The sequence below is a fragment of the Podarcis melisellensis genome (genome assembly GCF_964234715.1).
Source record: "Podarcis melisellensis genome assembly, chromosome: 2".
Taxonomy (NCBI): Eukaryota; Metazoa; Chordata; class Lepidosauria; order Squamata; family Lacertidae; genus Podarcis; species Podarcis melisellensis.
In genome coordinates this window covers 89,989,331-90,014,297 of record NC_138529.1, presented here as the reverse complement: position 1 = coordinate 90,014,297, position 24,967 = coordinate 89,989,331, and the positions used below count along the sequence as shown (strand labels likewise).

Here is a 24,967-nt window from a genome sequence, read left to right as displayed (position 1 = left end):
GGCTCTGAGAGAGAGCGAAATCTCAAGAAGAGGTGGTCCGCTGCCTTTTAGGGAAGACCACAATAAAATTTCTATTGTGTGCAGTAGGCAGCTGCAGCCATAGTTTCTGATTACCTGCTCTTGCAATCTTGGCATCATCATAGCATTTGAGTAGAGAAAGAATTCAAACAAACCTCCTTTTTTGTAATATTTCCTTTTGTGGTACTACAGTCCAAGAAACTGCAAAGCACAGAAACATGAAATTTTGGTTTGAGTTAGCTGGATTACAGGGAGACCTGGGTCTCTGCACAGGTTAATTAAATGCTTAGGTTGAATTTGGGATATTTTTGCCAGTGAGTAGAACACAGATTCCATTTCATTGTATTCTTTGGATGGCCATCTGTCATGGATGCTTTAGTTAAAACTCCTGAATTGCAGGGGGCTAGACTAGATGACCCTCAGGTTCACTTCCAACTCTATGATTGTTATTCTAACCATCCTGTTTAGTGCTATATTTGGCCTAAGCTTGAGGTCGCTGAACTGCTGATCATGAGCAGAATCCACTTTACTCTTCTCCCGAGTAAGCTCCACAACAGTGAAATTTGTTGGTTTTGATGGATGTTGTTTAGGTAAGGGAAATTCAGTGGATTGGCCTCATTTGTATGTTTTCTTTGCTATGTGTGTGATATGTCTTCGACTCAGAATGATAGCTAACTACCAGTGTACCCATACAAATGAAGAATGAGTGACTAAAATTACGGTAGGGTACAGTTTAATTGATGCTTTGTCGCCACCCAAATGTCTAGAGAACCAGTTCACATAATCACATGCTTAAATAACTTCAGAAGCAAAGGAAAACTATTGCTGTGATGGTTTTTTTTGGGGGGGGTCACTTTGTATAATGCCTGAGTCCTTTCTAATCCTCTGGATCCAGCAAGGATTAAAATCTAACGGAGAATTCCATTGTTGAATTAGCTGGGCAAGGGTCATAGTTGCCACCGAAGTACTAAAGTATGGTCCTTAGTGTAACAAAGGAAGCTCCTCTGTGCAAGGGATGATGGTGATGGTGATTCCTGCCATCTGACCGGGTTGCTTCAACCGCTCTGGGTGGCTGGGTGGTTCCAGCAAAATATAAAAACACAATAAAACATAAAATGTGTGTGAGCCCCTCCCTCACCTGGCTGGTACTGAGAAGGACAATAGCCAGTATGTGAGAGAGAGCAGGGCTAGAAGCAGGCAGAAGCCAGGGAGCGAGAGCCACGCTTGATTTCTGCTGGAATCCAAAGCTGTGACTATGGGAGAAGCAAGACATTCCAGGGTGTTAATGCATGAGCCCCTCCATCTTAGACTGAATATATGTGTAAATAAACCATATATTCTAAAGCCCCACATTCCAAGGAAACCGAACCCTGGGTTAGAACCTAGAACCCCTGGGATCTTGCACCACTTGAACATCAGGGTGGCATGCAACACTATGTTGTGTCACTAGTACTGGGCCAAGGCTGCTGGAAGCTGGGTATCATTAGGCCTCGGGATTAAATGTGCCTAAATAATGCTAGGGTTGAAACAAATGGCCTAAAAAAAATGGGTGTGCCACACATCAGCCATTGCTGCAGGGAGAAACAAGTCTGTCCTGTTCATATCTAGTACATTCTGTCCTCTAGACGTAAAGTCGGAAACCGCATTTGAAGTATGCTCGAACTAGTTATTCAGAGTCTTTCTGCTCTGCCACTGCTTAGCTTATTGGAAGTTAAAAAAGGGAGGGAAAGAGATAATTGTCTGTCAAATCTGAGAGTGCACATGGTCCAAGTATTTATTCATTTACTTATTTAAAGCATTTTTGCCAATTCCCACCATGTCTTGCAAAGATTGTTGGTAAGACAAGTCTCTGCTCTTAGGCTTACAATCTGACACACAAAGAAGGAAGAGGGAGGGAGGACAAGGGAAGCAAGCTCAAGTAATTCTTAAGCTTACACTTCTTACAACAACTAGCTAGGATCCCAAGTTTGCAGGGGGCGGACTAAAAAACAGCCAGATTTTCCACAGAGATGATGGAATTGTACTGCTTCCCTTCTCTCCCTCTGCCCTGCAGCCTGATAAAAAGTAGATATAATAAACTTGTTCCTTTGCCTTGGCTGAAGCTGGTCATACTAATGGCTGCTTTTTAACCATCAAATGGGAACATTAATTACCACCTTCCTATGGTTGTCATGAAGATTAGTGGAACAAGGATTTCAGCCTTTACATGCTGTAATAGGAACAGTAACAATTTCCGCCAGTGAGTGGCTTATTCTGGAACACTGAAGTGAGCTAATGCGCTAGATTTAAAGGCAGCACACCAGTGCTAGACTGATAACTGTGGCTCTGCCTCACTGTAAACTTTCAGGACAGGTGTTCAGTTGCCTCACTCTCTTGCTAATCTATGAGTTATCTATTCTGTTTACCTGGATTGTTATGTTCAAGTGCATTTGTTGCTCTCATCCAGTATGCCTCCCTCCAAGTCCTGTGTGTTGACTCAATTTTAACCCCTTTATTATTGCCATCTGTTTATTTAGCCAGAAACCCTGTGCATGAACCCCTTTCTCAATATGGTTAATGCCTGTGCATGATCTATACAAAAGTGTGTAACTTCTGAACAGGAAGGAAGTTCAATGGCCGGGATCAAAATATGTGCATGTACATGGGCGGGATTGATAGGGTACCCTGTCCCTTGGCATAAGAGGGGAGTTTCTGTTATAGGAAGGATGGGCCATTCCTCCCAATTTCAGGATCCTAGTCCAGAGAGACAAGGTTAGAGAAGCTGCCATTCATGGCAACACTGAAGTTTCACTTTTTGTGTGGAGTTGTCCATTCTTGTAAATTGTTTGTGTCCCAGAGTGCTATGTAGAGTGCTGTGTTCAGAAACAGGTTGCATTTCATTGACAAACGAAATGCAGGAGGTGGTATATAGAATTGCATTCTTTGGATTATAAATAAATTTTACTTTAGTCCATGAATGCTTATGTCAAAATAAATATGTGTTTCTCACACTGCTGTTTGTACTGCAAGAGACTAATGTGGCTGTCCCCTCTGGAAATCTGCTGCTTTCTGAAATGTGGATATGAAGTAGTTGCTAGAATTTGGTAATGATTAAACTTTTCTAAGTCTCCCTGAACTGAACATTCCCATAGAGAGCAGGTGTTTGGGACCTTCCATCAGCCATTCAGTACAAGCCCAAGCTGCCAACATGTCTGTGAGGAAAGCTTTGCTTGTGCTGACTAGCTGAAAGCCGTGCCCTAGAACCATCCCCTGTGGGCATGATCACTCCAGTCATAGTGGGATGAAGAAGCAAGTGCAAAGGGATTTTTGTAAGTAGGGCAGCAACTAGAAGTTGTGACAGAGTAGTAATTTTTTTTATTCATAGCTGAGGTCCAGAAGGAGATTGTGAGTGCAGAAATTCAGGTTCACGGTTTATAAGAAACTGTTCGTGTCCCAAAATAATAACAGGGAATTTCATATAATGTTTGAAATTCTCAAGGGGGGCAGGGACTCAATCTGGCTTGCATTTAAATGTGCTTCTACCAAATCACACTTTCCACAACAGTGTGAGAAACAAAATATAGCTGTCCTTCAAAATTCACACTTATCCAAATTTTGCAGTGCAGTTCTCCAACCAAAATGCATATATTAGGGGAAAGTGTGCATAAAGGCAATTATATTGGTGAAAATAACATACAAATACTAGGGGGAATCACTTGCCAAAGATATGTGCATGAGTACTCAGTACAAAATGTGTTTATTGGAGAAAGTCATACTAAAATGCTGAATAATTTTCATGAGGTTTTTTATTTTATTTTAATTTTAATCACAAAACTGCTGTAGAAATGTGGAGAATAAATTTAAGATTGGGAAAATAAGAAACTGAGAACTGAAACTGACAGATCCATCCCTACTCAAGAATATTAATTTTGCTTCCATTTTTCTTCTCTTTAAGAAAACTGCATCTTTCAATCACAGCTTCCCCAGTCCAAAATACTTGCAATATACATTGGCTTGGTTCTTAGCCCATCTTGTGTGCTGCCATATTCTGTGTACCCAGCCTAGATGCTGTGGAGCTCTGCATTACCTGCTTAGCCCTTCTACTCAGAGAACACCTTGGTTACTACCCACTTTATCCATTGCACAATAATTTTAGGGTGGACTTCATTACCATGGGCAGGTTATAGACAATCCCAGTTATATGTGTATGTGTGTGCTAGTGTTGTGTTTTTCTAATGATCCATTTTATGCAATCGGCCAATTAATTCCAGCCCAGCTGCACATGATATAATGTGTCCTGGTTTACTTATGTAATCCCTACAGTACCAAACAAGAACTAGGTTAGCGGAAGGGCCAGCACTGTCATAGTATGAAACACAAAAGGGAACCTCCTTTGGGCAATCCCTCAGCAGCTCTTCATCACTGGTTATGTAAAAGCTGGGCAAGGTTTGCTCGTAATGAAAATTACTTCATCATGGGAAACAGCTGTGAGCTGTGAATTTCCCTGCAGCCAGTGAACTATTTTAAATTAAGAAAGAAAGAATGAGCTCTCAAGTATTTGTCTTGCTTGGCCTCTGGGTGGAGTGGTGGCTTACTGAGAAGAACTCATTTCTTAATAGTGAAGGGCTGCTACCTGGAAAAGTTTCCACCAAGATCAATGGTCTGTTGAATTGCCTTGTCTCCTTCTCTGCACGCAGGTTGGCATGTGGTGTTGGGTGTGGTTAAAGTTGCTTAATATTAGAACTAAACTGAACTCAAAGCATTGGAAGCAACTGGCTAGCTTTCTGCGTCTGAGAAAGGCCTAAGGAGAGAATCACCAGCAGATGCATGTGTGCTCACTCTCGCTCTCCATTTTCTTTTAGAGATGTGGAGCCTACGGCTCTCCAAATGTTGGACTCCAAGTCCCATCAGTCCCCAGCCAGTATGGCCAATGAACTGGGATGATGGGAGCTGGAGTCCTACAACAACTAGAGGACCACAGCTTCTCCATCTGTTTTTTTACATGGCAACAGCAAAACTCTCTACCCACGCCAGAGTTCATTTGCCCTTTTCATATACAGAATTGTTGACCATAATTCTCATGCTACATATGCATTGATTTTCAAACAAATTTTGAATTTATTTCCAGTTCTTACAAGACTGCATCTGCAACTCACAGCATGGCTATAAGCATAATGTGGAATGGCTTCAACTGGTCTTTCCCCATAGTCATGGCAGTAGGCTGAACTGTTTCAGGATCCTTTTAGATACATCCCCGTCTGAGTTAGGGATAGTCATTCTTTTCACAAAATGACTGTGCGCTGTTAGTAAGATTCCAAGAATGAAAATTAAAAACTGGGAGAAGGATCTCAGACTTGGCTATTATTCAGTGGAGGTTTCTCTATCTTTTAAAAAAGTGGTGCAAACAATAACTCTTTGATAGTTTTCTCCTAGCCACTGTACCCAAAAGATCCATGCAGAATGCAATAAATACTGCTATTCATATATTGCAAGTTCAGGTGTCTTTCCCCCAGAAAGGGATACTGCATTTTCCAGCACTCCGATATTTGTCACTGTATAAAATAAAATTCTCCGGCCAGTATGTCCACCACAATTGTTACTGCAGGTGTAGGATGTGGCGATTGCATGTAAGTAGTAGTCACGAGGCCTTATTAGATATGACATGTGTTAACCATAGTAACACAAACTACAAACTCCATTTCATGTCTGTACCATTCTAGGAATTGTTTAAAGTCTTTAATTTTACTTCTTTGTAGCATTCTTTTATGATGAAATGTGATGAGATGAACAGAGTTACTTTTCCTCACCGCAACAGCACATTGTCTTTGAAATACATTTGTCGCCATGCTGTTTTTTCATTCTTTTGGAGAAGGTGCGCTCCCCCCCCCCAACCCCCTAGTGCTGAACCCATATGCCATGGTTTAAAAAAGGGTAAAAGTGCAGCTATCCCCCACTCACCTCCAATCAATTACAGATCAGGACTGCGCACTGGAAGATAGATTTGACTTTTAACAATAAAGATAAAATCCAAGGTTGGAAAGACCCCTAAAGCAAGCTCAGTTCAGTGAAAGCAAGGAAGTGTGAGATTTCTCAGAATGAATTATCATTTCCATCGCACAGAGCAGCTTCCTTTTTTGGAAAGAAAGAAAAGTTACCAATCGTGGACATTTTAAAAGCTCTGGCCATCGCCGCCCCCGTGTCTGAGATTCTGACGATTGCTACTTGAAAGGGACTTTTCCAACTTTACCTAGAAAAGAGCTAGCCAGAAACACAACACTTGTGGTTAGCCAGCTTCCGTCAGTGGCTTAATTCAGTTGGTCTGTTTAAAGAGAGGAAGCTGCTGCTGTGACGGGAAGAGGGAGCTGACGGCACCACCAGGCTTGTAGGAGGGCCAAAGCAGACAGTGCATAACAGCATTGGTATGTGGGACACCAGTAGGAAAGGGGTGTGCCTGTGGAGGCAAGGAAACAGACCAAACATAAAGGCTCAAGATTATGGCTCACTTAATGCATGCAAAAAGGAGGTGGGGGAAGCCATGGTAACTTAACATGTGTTGCTTGCAAGACCAGACACCTTAAGGGCTTTGTTGAACTTTTAACAGAAACCTGCTTGTCAAGCTTACTCCTTGGACACACCACCTCCAAAATTAAAATATCCTGTTCTTATTTTAATGCCACCATCATTGCAGAGGTGTCTCTGGAGGGGATATATTGATTTAAAATGTATTGTATTGTAACTTTTGAATGTTTTTTTTAATAAAAAACAAACAATCCTCCGAAATGGGTATGATTTGATAGTGAGATGAAGGAGGGAGAGAAGCGGGTTAAGGTGCACTCTGTTATATAGGCTGTAGAATTCTTTGGCCCGCAAAATGAGCTGCTTTGAATGCACGTTTCAGGTTCATTTCTTATGTCTCCTGAAAACATGCAGGGAATTGAGAAGCAAAGCTGGTGCGCCATCTTGCAGAAACATGTCAGCTGCTACTAATCCAGTTGATTTGCTGCTTGTTGGGTTATGACCAAGATCTGTGAAACAAGGGTGTCAAGTTATTTGCCAAAAATATTTGTTTTGTATGTCTCTCAGCAACAGAAACTATTATCTGCCCCCCCTTTCCTCCCACCCTGAAGGTGTACCTGTTCCATTTTACTACGTATGGAGTTCACAGCTTTTGATATTTCTTTGAAGACCAAAGTAATCGGTGTAGAGTTTCTGAAAACCAAATTTGCTGAATGTGTCAGGAGTGTGGTGCTTAGGGTGGCACCATATTTCTACGGTGGTAACCACTCACTCACTCTAGCTCCCTCCCCTTCTTTTGTTGTTAAATACAGCCCATGGTTTATAACTACCACCCAGTCACAAATACCCATTTCTTGGGTAAGCTGGTAGGAAGAGTGATGACCGAGAGAGAATATATGGGTTATATCCAACAAAATTCTACTTAGAAATAAACCCATAGAAAGCAATGTATTTAAGTTAGTCATGTTCATTAACTAAACCCATTAGTCTATGGCACACAAACTTGTATGTATAGTCAGTATTTCCATACTATTCTTCTATTGTTCTATTCTATGATTTAAGAAGGTATCATGACTCTGGGAGGAGGAGGAGGGGGAGGAAGAGTATGGAGTGGTGTTTGCATAAAATGTTATATATGTGCTTTATTGCTTTTAGTCCTATTTAACTACAGTGGAACCTTGTGTTACATACCATCCCCCTTGTGAACGCTGCGGGTTATGAGCTCCGCTAACCCGGAAGTAGATGCTCCCGGTTGCAACCATTGCCCTGGGATGTGAGCAGAAGTCGCGCGCCGGCAGCGCAGCAGCAGCAGCAGGAGGCTCCATTACCAAAAGCACGCCTCATGTTATGAGCAGTTTTGGGTTACAAATGGACCTCCAGAATGGATTAAGTTTGTAACCGGAGGTGCCACTGTACCTTGATTGATTCCCACAAATTACACCTAGCTGCTGGCCCAGTTTTAATGAGCAGCCCCTTATTTCTATTGTACAGTCGTACCTTGTTTTGCGACCAGGATCTGTTCCAGAGCCCCGGCTACTAGCCAAAAAGGACGCAGGGCAAAGTGCCGTGTCTGCGCACGTGCGCAGAGCGGTTTGCGCTTCTGCGAATGTACGAAGTGCAATTTAGTGCTTCTGCGCATGCGTGAGCGACAAACCCGGAAGTAACCCATTCTGGTACTTCCGGGTTTGCCGCGGACGTTAGCCAAAGCAGACGCTAGATGAGGCAGACATTCACGGAGGTATTAATGTACTGAAACCCTTGTTCCCCATGTGCACAAACCACTAATTATTAAGTGGAGATATGCATGCAAGTAAGTTATCCATACAGAAATGTTTTGTGATGTATATCCTCAGCAGCTGACAAGGGAGCTAATGTGGGTCATTGTCTTAGGTTTCATAGCCAGCTGGGATTAACAGTCATAGATCTGTGATAAAACCAGCCAGTTGCCAAGCACCCCTGCTCCCATTTACTGCTTTGAGTAGGTTAAAGGGTGAATCCAGTAACAGCGAAGAATACGTAAGGTTCGGCAGGTGTACTGCTTGCCTCATGCTGGGGTGAGGGCCAAGCAAGCCACCTCTCCTAATGTTCTTCAGTATGCCTTTAAAAAATCCAGTTGAGAATCTCTTCTCTGGTTACGGGATGTTTTTCCTCATGCATTTTCAATTCTCATTACAAAGGAAAATGGTTTGAGACTCTGTCAGGTGAATGGCAAAGGCAGTGGGAGATGGGTTGTGTTGGTAGGACGGCATTCTCCTTTTGTCCATCACCGAAGGATTTGTTTTGTAGTTTCTTATAGTTTTTAAACTTAGGGCAGGAGAAACAAGTTGGTCTGTTCAGAGTTCAGACAATTGTGCATTGTGCTCTATGGAGTAACATGCGAGGTTTATAAGGTAGGGGAAATGGCTGATCAGATTTTATGGGTTTGTGCTATATAGAAAATAGAGGGCCTGTCCTACATGGGTTTTATGATTGGGGTATTACAAATTTGTCTGTGGGGCCTGCCCTTTGGGACAAGACACTCGGGGGGTGGGGGGTGTTGGAGAATTTATGGCAGTTTACAAAAGGGACAAGGCCATATGAAAGGTTGTAACTGAAACATGATCACACTGTTGCCAGCTGGGACCTATCTATGGCCTTGCTATACCGTTAAACCCACGGGGAAGAAGAAGAAGAATAAATGTTTTCATGGAAGGGGACTGTGGCAGTTGAGTAGGTATGGACAGGGATCCCACAAGGGATTTCAGAAACGTAAGTCGCAGTAGCTTGGATTAGATGACCCTTAGGATCCCTTACAACTCTACAACTCTATTATTCTTTTAGTTATGTTTCTGATAAAATGCTAGCACTAGATTACAAGAATGCTGCAAAACAAGTTCAAAAATGGTAACAATGGTTCTGAGAAGATCTTGTGATCCATTCATCTGCAATGAAAACTTTGATTCACCCATCACTATTACAAGCATATGCCTGTTGAAAATAGAAGTTAGATTGTAAATTCATTGGAAGAGGGCAACATAATTTGCTTTAGTTTTTGAGGTGCTCTAAAGTGCTATCTACATTGATGGTGCAGCTGCAAAAATGGTAATAGGACTGAGCTGTTAGTTCTGAATTTCTGTTTTTACTTGTTTCTGGTTTTCCATTTAATATAATGACATTTTACTTTTTAATGGTACTTTTAATGCCACATAGAAGCAACTAGCACAGCAGGGCTATGGCCACCATGTTTTTGCTTGTGTGCCTTCCAGGTGCATGGCTGGCTACTAGAAAGTAGGACGCTAGACTTTATGAACTTTTGGTCTGATCCAATTGGTACATGTGTATATGTACACTCAAAGGCACTAGAACCTCAGAAAAATAAAATATTGGTTCCTAAAGCAAGAACTGGTTTTTGAAAGGCCACCTATCAATTTCAAGTGTGGTTCTGTGGAGCATGAAGGTGAATGCCAGATTCCTCTCCTCAGGTTGTATCCGACGCTGCTCTTTTCCTCACACAACAGACGCCAGCTTGCGCAACAGAACTTCACCTTCTTTCCTGCAGCTCCTTTCCCCTCTCCCCCAAATGCACTGTCAAAATCTGCACCACAGGATTGGAGGATCCTCAGCAGCAGATTTGGGGCAGAGGGAGAGGAAGTCCTGTTGCGTGAGTGGAGTACCACTGGCACAGCATTTGATACAACCTCTGTTGCCTAACCTAGAGATGCTCCACTGACTAAATGGAAATAGCTAGAACTTGGCAGTTGTCATAGCGTGTGGTTGAAATTGATTGTTACAATAGATAAAACTTGGCTATCAGACTAGTTTTGTCCCAGGTTTCATATGAGGTAGTATTAAAGTGCATCTGCTTACACCCAGGCTTTCTTGCTTCCTCCTCCTCGTCTGAACTTCAGCATTAAAGATATGCCTCCAACGTGGGAGGGGGGAGAAATCAAAGAGTAGCACTGAATGGCTGTCAGTACTGGCCTTTAATGAATTGAGAAACTTTTGTCTGCTACGCACCCTTTCTCTTCCCTTTCTGCTCCCACAGTACTTGGGGGGTTTTCTTTTTGCCAGTTTTCCTTCCCTTTTCTTTTGTATCACTAACTGTATACATCAGTACAGAAGCATGCAACATCACATCTATAGAGTTGATTTACCTGTAAGCAATTAGCTGTGGAACCCCCAAATATGTAATCAAAACAGGTTCTAGAACTGGGGGTGGGGAGGGTTTCAACATTAGATTTAGCATTCACTTATTACTTGCTCCTCTGGATTCTGTCAAAAAGTGTTGGTATGTATGTTGATTTCACTAGAGGTTACTCCTCCACTTCCTCACCTTGGGGAGAAAGTAACAAGACCACCAGGAGATCTTAGGTTCTGCAAGGAACCAATATTCTGTAGGGAAGAACCAGCTTTCTAATGGATTCTCTCCTGCAGAACCAGGGAGTTTCAAATACACAAGGAATCTTCCAGTTCAGTTGTTCTTGTCTCATAAGGAAAATTGCAAGGGAAATCCCAAGACTTACTCCCCAAATCACCTGTAATAGATTTAAAGAGGCCAACTAGTGAGTAAAGTCGCCCCAAATATCTTGTGAAGGCATCTCATTATTTTAACTGAATACTTTGAAAGGATCACAGAACACATTACTATTATGAAAGTTAGCATTGTGAAGCTTTAGCCTTCTCCCATAATTTGGGGAATAAAATTGATTGGTAAACATACTGCTGATTTTTTTAGGCACAGCCTATCCATCATATAGAAGTTACATGTGTTTTCTTTCTTTTTAGCTACTGTTGATTTTAGTGCTTTTAATATTTTTAATACCTGTTTTTAACTGTTTTTAACGATAATTTAAAATGTTTTATTTTCTATTGTTGTAAACCACATAGAGGTTTTGGGGGGTTTTACAATTAAGTAGTGTTTAAGTTTTCATAAGACATATAAATGAGCATCTTGTTTTTCAAGTGTGGAGGGCTCAAGAAAACATTGTTACTAGATTCCCAAATGGAAAAAATTAATGTGGGAAACATGTTACTTGTAATTCAAAAGCAGAGGCTACAACAAACAATCTCTTCTTGAATCGCTACAGTTAAGCATGGAATAACTTCACAGTTATGAGGTGTGAAGGAATTCTAATATTGCATTGTTTTGCGACTTCTGAGCAATAGTCATTAAAATTGTCTGAGATTAATTGGATTTTTTTTTACACCAGAAGCACATGAAATGCATTTTTAGTGATACAAAATTGTATTTTAGAACAACCTTTTGGAGCATTGCCCATATTCAAGTGTATTTACAGTGGCCAATATGCAATTGTGTCTTTGTGGGCATTTATGTCATTGTCATGCCTGAATTTCAGGAGAGAAACCTGGATTGGTTCCCTCGGATGCGTGCCATGTCGCTAGTGAGCAGTGATTCTGAAGGAGAACAGAATGAACTTAGAAACTTGCAAGAGAAGCTTGAATCTACCATGAAGCTAGTGTCCAATCTTTCTAATCAGCTGTCCGAGCTTAAAGAGCAGGTAAGAGACTTCCAGAAGATGCAGACAGGGTATGAGTTTACACAAAGCCTTTATGTTTTCACAAATTTTGGAAAACCAGAAATGTCCTAGTCACATTTAATAAGTGTCACTGAATGGAAAACCTGAGGGTGGGGAAACCAACTGTTTGTGTTTTTAATGCAGCCTTCAATTTACAAAATAATATTGGACTCGGGAGAGAGTATGACAACTCTCGCCCTGCCTTGATATGATGGGTAATAGGTAATACAGTGGTACCTCGCAAGACGAATGCCTCGTAAGACGAAAAACTCGCAAGACAAAAGAGTTTTTCGTTTTTTGAGTTGCTTCGCAAGGCAAATTTCCCTATGGGCTTGCTTCGCAAGAGGAAAACGTCTTGCGAGTTTGTTACCTTTTTCTTAAAACCGTTAATACCCAGGGAATCCGTGCTTCGCAAGACAAAAAAACTCACAGAACGAAAAAACTTGCAGAACGAATTAATTTCGTCTTGCGAGGTACCACTGTACAGCAAGAAGCTTCAAAATTATTGGTATTCTTTGCTTGTTCTGCAGGGTTGGTGACATTGGTTGCTAAGTTAGAAGGCCAAACACACACATATCCTAGGTTACCATTCACCAGGCTTGTTTAAACTGGCCTAGCAAGAGGGGTTATTTGTTTTTTTCTGTGACGTGTTTTGTTCCACCGGGATTTTTAATTTGTTCTAGCTTAAAATTAGTCAGAGGGAAATTGACACATGCAAATAAGCATGCTTCTGGTTCTTTATTTCTGGCAATGTGGCAACCCTCACTTCTATTCTCGTAGTACATCCCTAACTTACATATAATATGTAAAGATGCTAACATCCTGCTCCTGCACATGCCCTGTCTATCTGACACTACAAGACTTACTCTTTGCCTTTTAAACTTAAAAAAGTTTATGCCTTAATAATCTTTTAAAAACACACACCGTAGGATTTAGGGCTGAGTACAGTGGTACCCCGGGTTACATATGCTTCAGATTACAGACTCCGCTAACCCAGAAATAGTACCTCGGGTTAAGAACTTTGCTTCAGGATGAAAACAGAAATTGTGCTCCAGTGGTGCGGCGGCAGCAGGAGGCCCCATTAGCTAAAGTGGTGCTTCAGGTTAAGAACAGGCCTCCGGAACGAATTACGTACTTAACCCGAGGTACCACTGTAAAGGCATGGATTTCAGTTCAAATGCACTGCCCTTCTCGGAATTTCTTTGGATACTGCACATCCTTTTGCCTCCTGCTTGTTCCTTATCAACCACAACATGCATTGCTGCATTATGGATTTGTAGCCAGTATTTTAAAACATGTGACTGAAGTAATCCAGAATGGAATTTGATAGCAAGCTCAATGGGAGGCCCCTCTTCTCCTTCCCCACCTTTTGCTTCAACCTCACCAGCTAAAGCCCAAATATGCCTTAATGTTTAAAGCCTTCCACTTTTAACTTGCCCAGCTTTTAAACTTTGCCCTTGTGAAAATGAGAATGACATTAGCATTCAGAGGGCCTCTGCCCTGCTGAGGAAGAAGGGGAAACCAGGTTTATTAACAGGAGAGGACTCTTTGGAATTTCCCCTAAGTGCAGTCATTGAGTGTGCCCAGATGAAGTTGCAGCATGTACCAGTTGTGTGACCATACCAATACATCACTTTCTCATTAGGAACAACCCTTTCTAGAAAGAAGAGCTAACTGAGAGTCTGGTTTGAATCAAATAAGAGCAAGTTTCCCTTTCACAGCTGTCACTTCTAATTGGTTTCTAGAGACTAGAGCTGTCATTAATGCCAAAATTCAACAATTCCATTTGAAACACTATTGAACTGCAACAAGTGGTGTAAACATTCCTGGCAAACTATTAAAAAAAATACCACTGGCAATTTAATGAATACAAAGTTGTTGGTTTGTTACGAATTTTCAGTACACTTATGCAGGAGTTAATATGACCTTTACATTTTCTCTCTCTTTAGTAAATGCCTTGGTCTGCTTTTTTTATACCACACTCCACAGTATGTCATTACATCACAAGCACACACACAAGCACACACAAAATTAGTAGTTTGCAAGCAATATACCAGAGAAGGATCCAGTTGTACATGTGATTGTACCTCTCCCATATGCTCCCACCGCCTTTGCTACGTAGCTCCAAATTTTCTCCAATGAAAACAGGGATGCCCTATCCAATTATTATTATTATACGCTGTCCATCTGACTGGGTTGCCCATCCACTCTCAGCAGCTTCCAGCATATATAAAAATATACTAAAACATTAAACATTTAAAATCTTCCCTATACAGGGCTGCCTTCATATGTCTCCTTGGCTTGGGGATTTCATAACGCCATACCCTCCAACATTTTTCCAGTGAAAATAGAGACACCTTAAAGAAAAGTGGGACATTCAGGGATCAAATCAGAAACCGAGATGGCCTCTATAAATCCAGAACTGTCCTTGGAAAAGAGGAACACTTGGAGGGTCTGTTGCTATGGCAACATTGCTTGTTCACACACCACATAACTCATTATTTTTTGGATTCTCCATAATGCTAAGAATGGACCAGATTTGTACTGACCAAGCACTTTCTGCAGTGACTTGTGGCCTCCACTTACCCCAGCCCTGTACATCTCACAAATGCATTCTGTGAACCTCGTATGAATATGCAAACAACCAGGTTTTAAAGGTGCATACACCCTTTAAAAGGAAGGGAAGGAAAACAACTAATAGTTTGCCTCAGGATCCACTTAAGTGATGTGTTGCAGATGCTAATTGGCAAGCAATATGCTGCAAATCAGAAATAATTAAAGGGAACTGGTTTAACAGAAAGTTATCAGGGACTGAAGCACCAAGCTTAAACATTTCTTCCACCATAATGGAAATGTAGCTAATTCATGACAGAATGCTATTTCATGAACATTTAGAGATATTGCATGAAAATTATGATTAGGCCCTCATTCCACTAAACTAGCTAACCAAGTGTGCTTTAGTTCTGTTTTCTTTAGCAGTTAATTTTGTAATCTGCCCATTCTCTATGTAGTTTAAGACATAAAATCTCAATAACAATTATATACATTTTAGTACATGCTTCAAGCATATGCAAATTTAAAAATAATGTAAATACTTTTTGCAGTTGGGGTGGGGCTTAAGTATTTGTTTAGTAATACAAAGTTCCTTTCAAAAAGGGAGAAAATTGACTTCCACAGAATGTAACATTCATATTGTAACAGAAACAATCTTTTGAATTGCACTTGCTACTGTGTTTATTTTTATTTTGTTTTAGCCCTTAAATGCCACTTTTTCAGTAGCTGGGCAAAGCACTTTTCTGCAGAGGTGTGGCTCTTACAATGCAGTCCTATGCATGTCAACTCAGAAATCAGTCCACTGCAATTTACTCCTAGTTGTGTAACATTGCAGTTACTTAAAAATTATTTTTGAACCAGCTTGTTGTAAACACTCATTGCAGTGTATCTCCTCAGCCTAAAATGTAATTTTCTAATTGCCATTTATATCTTGGGTACATTGCAAAATCATACCTTCCAGCCCAATTTTATGAATCAGTGTGCCAGTTCTAGATGCAGGATCAGGTTAACATAGCCTGCTGCTGTGTTAACAAAGGGACCGGGTTGACTTGCCTCCCTTCCATTGGGCTGAACTCAGTTCCCAATCCAGTAGCATTCTGTGTTCCCAAGCTCAAATTTCTACTCAGGGATATGTGTGGCACACAGCCTAAGAATGGGTTGCATCAGCAGGTGGGGATAGAATAGAGTCCATTCCTATTCCCTTCTGCAAGATCCTGGAGAATAGCAAATAGCTGTGCCAGCCAAAATGATGGGGCTGTCATTTTGCAGAACTGAACATTCTACCTAGGGAGCTGCTACACACAAAATGTTGCCACATATAAAGCAGCCTCTCCAACGTTGGATTTAATGCAGCTACCATGCAAGCATTTATTTGTTTGAACTTCTTATTTGATAGCTTGCCCATGTCACCCAGCTGAGCTCTGTGGGGACTGAGTGGGGATTTTCCTTTGCATTTCCCATGTCCCAACCTCTCCATTCCACCACGTAGCTTGCTTGCTGTCATGAGGAGTCAATGAGCACTTTGTGCTAGACTCCCAAACTTTCTCTCTGGATTTTCCCAACTGGGCAGGGGTGGGGTAGCTGTTTTTCTCTTAATTGTTTTTGATGCATCAAACAGGATCGTGCTTTCTGTTGCAAATGGCTTTCAGAATAAGCCTTGACCACAATATAACAGCAATAGCTCATTCTGTGGTCTGACGTACAGGAAGTGCTTATGTCTAACCAAGTACATGTTTCAATTTTCCAGATGACAGAGCAGAGGAAGCAAAAACAGCGTATTGGTCTCCTAGGACATCCTGCTTCTATCAATGTGAACCCACAGCAACCAGCATAAATCAGATGGGTGGCTTGTCTGCCCACCCTATTCCCCATTTTCATAACAGGAGTTGAGATTCAACCCTTAAAGCTGTTTCTGTATACCTGGTTCATTGTGTGTAAATAACCTTCTTTTTATACTGTATGTATAGGGCTTCATTGAGAAAGTATGGGCACATTATTGGAAGGGGGGGTTACATTTGTGCCAAAAAAATGCCTTTTATAGGAAGAAGTGAAGGGCACACCTAACTTGCACTTGAAAATGATTATTGATTAAAATAGTACGTGACCTGTATTTTGTATTTAAGACCTTCAGATAGCTGGTATTTATGGGGTTTTTATACAGTTGTGCAATATGAATTATGCAATCACACTATATTTGTTCTTTACTCCTGTGTGTCCTAAAGGGAGTGCACACATCTTTGGTGTCATCTTACATCATTTACTAAATGGCATCAGATGACACAGTTAAGCAAGGCTGCTGAAAAACCGTGTTCCTGGTGAGGTTTTGTCCTCCAGGACATTTTTGTAACACATGGCATTCTGAGAGATTGACACATCATGGCAATGGTGCTTCCTCTTACCACCCCCATCTCCCAACATTCCTCTTTATCTATTTTTGATTTAAATTAAAATGAGCAATGAGTTTTTATAGACCCATTGGAATGAATAACCATGACTAAGTTAGGTGCATTATTTTTCAAGAGGTCTCCTTTGAGTAAAACTCTGAATACCACCCAAAGTTCTTAAATGTTACTTTGAGGATTCCAGAACCCACCACAGTGCAAAGCTGCACCTTGGTGGACTGATCCCTAAATCTCAAGAGGTGTGCAAGAGGCTAAAGCATTCATTTATGAAGAAATCTGAAGTATTGAAATGAACCTTTTTCTTTATTGAAAAATTAAAACTAGGAGGATTTGACACTGCTGCAGATCAGTGTAATCTTCTAGATTTTTTTCCCCTGTGTGTGTGTGTGCCATATTGATTTAGAGGATCCTAGAAGGGTTTGCAGGCTACCACCTCAGTTGAGCATCTGCACTTTGTAACTCAGAAGTACATTCCCCTCATGCATTAAACCAATTAAAATGTTAAATATCCCTTTTGGGACTCCTAGCTGAGCACTGATTTTGTAATACTTGCAAAAGAGCCACTGGTTTGAGATTGTATTTTAGTTTTCATTCCATCTTCGTCACGTTTTTATTGCTCACGACAGCTGAGAAATATGGAAAAAAAACCTGTTGCCTAGTTTTGTACATGGTCATTTTACAGAAGCTAATTCTCTGCTATAAAAAAGTGGAAATGATGAATGCTTATTAAAGTTTGTAAATGCATAAATATAGATATTTAAATAAAATATATAATAATAATGTATAGTACTTCAGTGTGATAGTCTCATTCTTCTTCAGCACTAATGAAACTACTCTCCATTCAGCTTATGCTGTCATGAACACTGCTTACCTGAAGGGGAAGTAAATGCATTTGCCAATAAAGTACTGTGCTTGAAAACCAAAGGCTGGGGTAGATAATGATTGATCACTTACTGCTACACCAGCCTTATGCATTGTGTCTAATACTAAAGTCCATTTCCAAGCCAGGCAGCATATCTGGTATTACTTTAACGTGCAAAGGCTAATGTTTCTATGTGCAAGTGTTTTTAGTCTTAAGGCAGTTGATGCTTCACCAAACCAAAAATAGCTGTGTTCCTCTTCAAACCCATGTTTAATTAAATTAAAAATTTCATGTTAACCTTACCCACTGGTTTCCTTCCGTATTTTAGTTCCTCAGTGTTTGCTTTGTATGTTGCTGGAAACAAAGGATAAACTAGGGTCCTGGCACTGTGAAAAGTAACAAAAGATAGCCCGTTATTGGAATACATGTTTTAATACTTCTGTTTTTGCATATTTTCTCTCTTATATACACACACACACACCCCTACCTTATGCCATACTGGAATTACCAAACAAAAACAAAGCATGCTGATTTATTTATATTAAACAGGTTAAAACTCTTTACACCTTCTGGAAAACTAGTGGCCTTTTGTGTCATTCATTCAACTCTGAACCCTACATTGTGGATTTTAGTTGCAATGCTGGTCACATGTGAGAATATAAACTCTGAATTTATCACGATTGTTTCTCTTTCCAGTTACATTCTCTATCATGCCTACAATGAAGCGTTAGAGTTACCATACTGGCTGGGGATGGTACGAGTTGTTGTCATCTCAACATCAAACATCTGGGGGCCTAAGGGTTGGGGAAGGCTGATGTATAGGAATCTCTAAAAATTCTATGGGTGATTATAGCTAAAACAAAGCATGTTGTTCCAAACTAGGAATCTTCATGTGTTTGTGTTTGCAGATTTTTTACCTGTGTGGGCTGCTCAACTTATTTTCATATAGTGTCTCAAGCACAGGCTGATTGGGATCTGTTAAAACAAATGAGAATAATGAGCTTTTTATGAATGTTCAGAACTCTTGCACAACTGAGCAGTATACGCTTTCCAATGGACATCTCTTCATGAGCATTATCATAGAATTTCTCTTACACCAAAACTTGTATATATTTTAAAAATCCTCTTAAGTAATTGTCATGGAAAAACAAAATTGTTGTTTGGTGAATAGGAAGAATGCTGCAGGATGTTTTGGATCTCACCAATGATTGTGACTAGGCAAGGAGAAATATTTGTAAATGCTTCACAACTGTTGCAACATAATTTTATTCCTGTTTACTCAGAGAAATCCCACTGTGTTTAATAGGTCATCCTCCCGGGTGAGCGTTCTCAGAACTGCAGCCTAAATGTGAATCGAGTACTGAAGTTCCCATTATTCCAAAATGGGAAGAATCAGTACATGTAAAATTTTAAGTACTGTAATAAAACTTTTACTTCTTTTCAATCCATTATAAGTCAGTTAGTTTATAATTAAAAATTAAATCTGTCAAATACTGAATTTGCAAAGAATATATTACTTTATATATTGCAAAGCTTCAACATTTTTCTTTTAAAGGAAAGCAGCTTGGCATTTATAGGTACAGTCATTAAGTCAGATGTGTCAATTGAGAACTCAGGTATGGGTAATACTGCAAATCCAGTAGTTTTACTTACAGTAAGTTTAAATAGCAAATTATCTCCCCTGGATGTACGGTATTTCCATTGCATTAACAGGTGAACTGCATGTGGTTAAAAACGGCTAGTTAAGCCAACAAATAAAAACTATGGTTCCTTTCATCAATGGACTGAAGGCATGACGGCACTTGCAACATCAGACTTTGTTTGAATAAATATGCTTACATGTGAAACAAGTTTATACAGACAATAGGTAGTTATTAATATTTATATATGTATTAGCATATATAAGAATCATAGAACTATAGACTTGGAAGGGACACTAAGGATCATCTAGTCCAGCCTCCTGCAATGCAGGAATATGCAGCTGTCCCATACAGGGATCAAACCTGCAACCTTGGCATTATGGCCACCATGCTTGTGTATAATAGCATATATTGCACTTTCTTCTTTTCTCTTTTTTCACTTTATTTTATGCAACTGAAAAAACTTTAAAATACTAATAAAAAAGCCAACAAACCCTAATGAATCAACAACCAAAGTTAAAAAAACCACCTGGCAATTGCAGTCAAGGCAGATTTGCAGTCAAGGACTTACAACTATATGAAGTCTGTCACAATATATCCTTCATAAAACAAAGTTGGGGATAATTTCTCTGTTTCATCAAGACATCATCTTTTTCCCAACCTCTATTCAGGAGACATGAGCCTTATTCTCCCTTTGTTCCAACCTAATCATGCCTTGTGGCAAAGCTATTGTTTGGATTCCTGTGGGCCTAAAAAGGGAAAGCACTATATGAAGTCCACTGGTAAACACATATGTTGTTGTTGTTGTTGTTGTTGTTGTTGTTTAGTCGTGTTCGACTCTTCGTGACCCCATGGACCAGAGCACGCCAGGCACTTCTGTCTTTCACTGCCTCCCGCGGTTTGGTCAGACTCGTGTTTGTAGCTTCGAAGACACTATCCAACCATCTCGTCCTCTGTCATCCCCTTCTCCTTGTGCCCTCCATCTTTCCCAACATCAGGGTCTTTTCCAGGGAGTCTTCTCTTCTCATGAGGTGGCCAAAGTATTGGAGCCTCAGCTTCACGGTCTGTCCTTCCAGTGAGCACTCAGGGCTGATTTCCTTAAGAATGGATCGGTTTGTTCTTCTAGCAGTCCATGGGACTCTCAAGAGTCTCCTCCAGCACCATAATTCAAAAGCATCAATTCTTCGGCGATCTGCATATAGGACCCCACAACTAAATGAAGACTTTTCTTTGCACTCACTACCCATGGTGAGAAAGGAAAAATCCCACCAACACTATAGATATTTTCCCCATCCTATGCTTTAGTAAAACTACTTCAGTAAAAAAAGCCTTTAAGAGGAATTCCCAAATAGAACCATGTTTGTATTTTGCTTATGGCTTTTGTTTCCCCACCCCCCACCATGCAGCCTTCTCCCTACACTGTATTTTTTCTTTCAAGGCAACTCACAGCTTAGATTATAGCTCTTCATCGTGGCCTAGAAAAAAAAATAGTTAAACCTTGTTCTCTCAAAGGGTGCCTTAGCCACCAGGAAGAACTTTCTGACAGTAAGAGCTGTTCAACTAGATGACTATCAGGATCCTTTACAATTCTATGATTGCAAATCATAAGGAATAACCATGTGACCGCCAGTGCAGAGTAAATCCCTGAGGAAGAGTCGCCTTCTACCCACCCACCACTGGTTGTCTTGGTAGTAACTGTGCTCTGATCTCTTTTTCCCTCCTCTCCAACTAATTTCTCTCTTGCCTCTCTAGTGCTTCAGTCAACCATGCATCCCCAGGGAATGTATGGCTGCATGCATTCTGCATACACTTTTGGCTTCTTCCTCTAACCCAGCCTTCCTTACACTGGAGTCCTCCAGATGTTTTTATAGTTGTTTTGATTTTGTGTGGAGTACCCCACCTGGGTGGATGGAGCAGCCAAGTAATTTCGTTGTCCCCGAGAGGGGGCAATGACAATAAAGATATTATTATTATTATTATGTTGTTGTTGTTGTTGGATTATATTGCCCATCACTCCTGACTATTGACTATGCTAGATGGACCTGACAGGAGTTGGTGTCTAAAACATCTGGAAGGCACCAGGTTGGGAAAAACTGCTCCAACCTGATTCCTTACCCATCTGTTGGCCTACTTTCGATTGTCATCCTGTATTCTTATTTGGCAATGGTTGCCTTGCTCCTTCTCTGCCTTCCTGTCACTCATATGCTGCTGCTTCTCATCAGGTTTTTCATCTCTTACTCTCTCTAGAGGCTTAACCAAAATATTGCTAGCTCCACTAAATGCTCACCATTTTTGTGCTGTGGCACACCATGGCTCATGATTAAAGGGCTACATGTGTGTTTCGTGGATGTGTGTGTAGTCCTATACATGTGGAGACAAGGACAGGTGGTAACAGAAGGTGCTTATTCTTTGTAGATTTGCTATAGTCTTATATTACACTTCATTTTCTTTCTAAAACAAGATCTGAAACCTGATTATTGGAGGAAACTTTATTTAAAAACCAAAAAAGTAACATCTACTAATCTGATTCATTGGCTAAAGAGGTTATTCAGCTATTACCTGCTGGCTTAATCTAGACTCTAATGACGCTTTGTATTGACTGGTACAGCTTTGATTAAGTGTAACATAAATCCTGTTAGATGGCAAATACAAACATTTTAAATAAAGAAATCAAAACTAGCAGTAGTTGTAATACTAAAACTAAGAAGTCATAACACAGGGCATCTCTGTGTGCGCGTGCAGCTGCTGTACAGAAGTTTTGTCTGTTAATAAGCTCCCCACCCCCACCCCGCATACACACCCCTTTGCTGTCTTTCTGTATTTTAAGAGCTTGACACTTGCACATGATGATGTATGTCTAAATGACTGATGGGCCCTGTAGACCATCTATTCCAACCCCCATGTCCGATGCCTGAAATCCAGCACTAGGGCATCCCTTCAGACCTCAGAAGAAGGCGAATCCACCACTCTGCTAGTTAAGTGGTTCCATTGCTGAACTGCTCTTAACATCAAGCAGTTTCTTTTAGTCTCTTTATTGTTTCTAAACTTTTTGTTTAATTGTTTTTCCAATTCTTTTATTTTTTTACAAACAATATTGAGAAGGAGGGAAAACTGAATGAACAAATTCAGTTTGTGTAGTCATGCTAATTTTCAGATGAGGCGACAAGCTGCAGAAGAGGCAAACTATTATATTGTGTCTCATGTTTATTACAATGTCTCACTTTTCCAGCTGATTGGCACATAATATGATACAAAGATGTGAGTTGAAAGTCTGTATTCTCACAGCAGGGATTTCAAAAAGGCTGAGTGTGATGGCTCCCTAATTGCAAAAGGGAGCCTTGAATGATACTTTTGTCGGAAAAGTTATAATGTAGTTCCCAGCAACAGTTCAAGTTGTCTATAACATGATCAAGTTCAAGTGTCATAATTGGATTTTCAAACTGTCCTTTGGGTTTCTGAATAGAGGAACCATATTTAGAGTACTTAAACTTTTGAAGATACTGCTTAGGATCGTCTCACAGATGCCAACATCACATTTGGAATTCAGTAGCTAGAAACAGTATGTGACCTCTCCTCTGCAGATTGAATGAAGTTAAAGTAAATGCATTCTAATGCAAAGAATGGCCGCTTACCATACCTCATTGGTGAGCGGTGGTTGCGGCCCGGTGCAACGCCTTCACTGCTGCTTGGATGTACAGCACGTCCCCCTCAGCCACCATGGAGGCTCATGGGTTCCCGCCAAACTCACTGATTCAAATGAGCCAATCCGTGGCCACCTTAGTGGGGCGTGGATTGATGAATGGACCTGAGGGAGAAATGCTTCACTCAGGTCCGCTTGGCAACTGTAATTCCCAGCCAATCCTACCCTCCTCATCCAGTCAGGCAAGAGCGTCACCCACCCTTCTCCCTCCCTTCGTTTTAGTTGTTTGCTGTTTTAATCAATTCCTTTTCAGGCTTTGCTGTGGTTTTTTGACAGTCATCATATTCAGGGCTGGGAAGGATTTTTCCCTGTTCTGCAGGTTTTGCCTTCCCCATAGTACTAGTCACAGCTTTGGCAGTTTAGGCCTTGGGTAGAATCCTATAGTCTTTCATACATTTATCCCTGTGACAGTGATAACAGGGTACCACATTAGAGGGGTCTGGAGGGAAGTCTTTGTCCAAAGAGTCAGTTGTGCAGGGCTAGTGGGCTTCCCGCAGCATTTGGGGGCCATCTGCGTAAACCTACGTTTTGCTATGGATCCACCCCGAGCAGACCCTGTCATGCCTCAGATACACGCCCAATGCCTATGCCAAGGCTTCCTACAAATTCTAAAAACAATAAAACCTTTCCTACAGACATAGTTAATAGTTCACAAAAGAATGGGTCACATCTCACAAAAAGCTTCTTAATAAAAAATATGGGTATCTAAACATCCTGACTCTTGGTGCCTAATTCTAGTTGGTAATTGATTCCAGATGGCTGGAAGAATTTAGTGCATCCTGAAGAGTATGTAACCAGAGGTATCACTGTACTCTCTTCATTTCCCCTTATCAGGAACACAGTTGCTGGGCAGAGATATATGTGGCGAGGCGATTGCTCAGGAGTACTACCAGAATTACTGGGGCCAAGTGCACAGTATATGGATTGGGCCCTCTGCTGTACTCACAAAAGAACAACTTGCATTGAAATTGCATTTATGGCCCCCTTTGCAGGTGGGAGTTAAAGCCCCAAAAGTAAATCAGGGGCCGCACAGAATAAGGTGTCTGAAAGACAGAATGCCTCTTGGCAGCCGTTGCCCCAATTTGTTAAGTTATTAAGCTGTTCTATGTACAGTGGAACCTTGGGTTACATACACTTCAGGTTACAGACTCCACTAACCCAGAAATTTTACCTCGGGTTAAGAACTTTGCTTCAGGATGAGAACAGAAATCATGCTCCGGCGGCGTGGCAGCAGCGGGAGGCCTCATGAGCTAAAGTAGTGCTTCCGGTTAAGAACAGTTTCAGGTTAAGAACGGACCTACGGAACGAATTAAGTACTTAACCCGAGGTACCACTGTATATCCTGTTTTTCCACCAAGAAGCTTGAGAGAGCATAAATAATTATTTCCCCCTGCCTGCTTTAAGTTGAGCTAAGAGAGAATGACCTCCTCAGTGAGCTTCCTGGCTAAGAAGGGAACGTAAATGTGGGTCTCCCTAGTCCAGCTCTAACCACTATATAACACTGCCTCTCAAGTATATCATTTTTCATCTTCCATATTATACTTGCAGCTGAATCTGTGATCTGCCTTGATAGGAAGTTGTAAAGCAATGTTTTTGAGCTGAATAATTGATGCTTTTGAATTATGGTGCTGGAGGAGACTCTTGAGAGTCCCATGGACTGCTAGAAGATCAAACCTATCCATTCTTAAGGAAATCAGCCCTGAGTGCTCACTGGAAGGACAGATCATGAACTTGAGGCTCCAATACTTTGACCACCTCATGAGAAGAGAAGACTCCCTGGA

The 24,967-nt window shown here is 40.9% G+C and overlaps 2 protein-coding genes across 9 annotated transcripts in view; one reads left to right on the top strand and one right to left on the bottom strand.

Moving 5' to 3' along the window:
- ITPR1 (inositol 1,4,5-trisphosphate receptor type 1) overlaps positions 1 to 18,148 on the top strand; it is a 199,093-nt gene extending 180,945 nt beyond the window's left edge. For all 8 annotated transcript variants that reach the window (XM_081901286.1, XM_081901281.1, XM_081901283.1 and 5 more), the window contains 2 exons: positions 11,850 to 12,011; positions 16,330 to 18,148. In XM_081901286.1, coding sequence (XP_081757412.1) covers positions 11,850 to 12,011; positions 16,330 to 16,416 — 249 coding nt within the window. In that variant the 3' untranslated portion in view covers positions 16,417 to 18,148. The remainder of the gene's footprint in view (positions 1 to 11,849; positions 12,012 to 16,329) is intronic.
- Positions 1,111 to 24,967, bottom strand: part of LOC309365214 (uncharacterized protein) — a 36,953-nt gene continuing 13,096 nt past the window's right edge. Inside the window, exons 3-7 of the mRNA XM_081903440.1 lie at positions 18,764 to 18,821; positions 18,150 to 18,232; positions 6,245 to 6,448; positions 5,956 to 6,126; positions 1,111 to 1,271 (exon numbers count right to left, since the gene is read on the bottom strand). Of these exons, the coding sequence (XP_081759566.1) occupies positions 6,321 to 6,448; positions 18,150 to 18,232; positions 18,764 to 18,821 (269 nt within the window). The 3' untranslated portion in view covers positions 1,111 to 1,271; positions 5,956 to 6,126; positions 6,245 to 6,320. The remainder of the gene's footprint in view (positions 1,272 to 5,955; positions 6,127 to 6,244; positions 6,449 to 18,149; positions 18,233 to 18,763; positions 18,822 to 24,967) is intronic.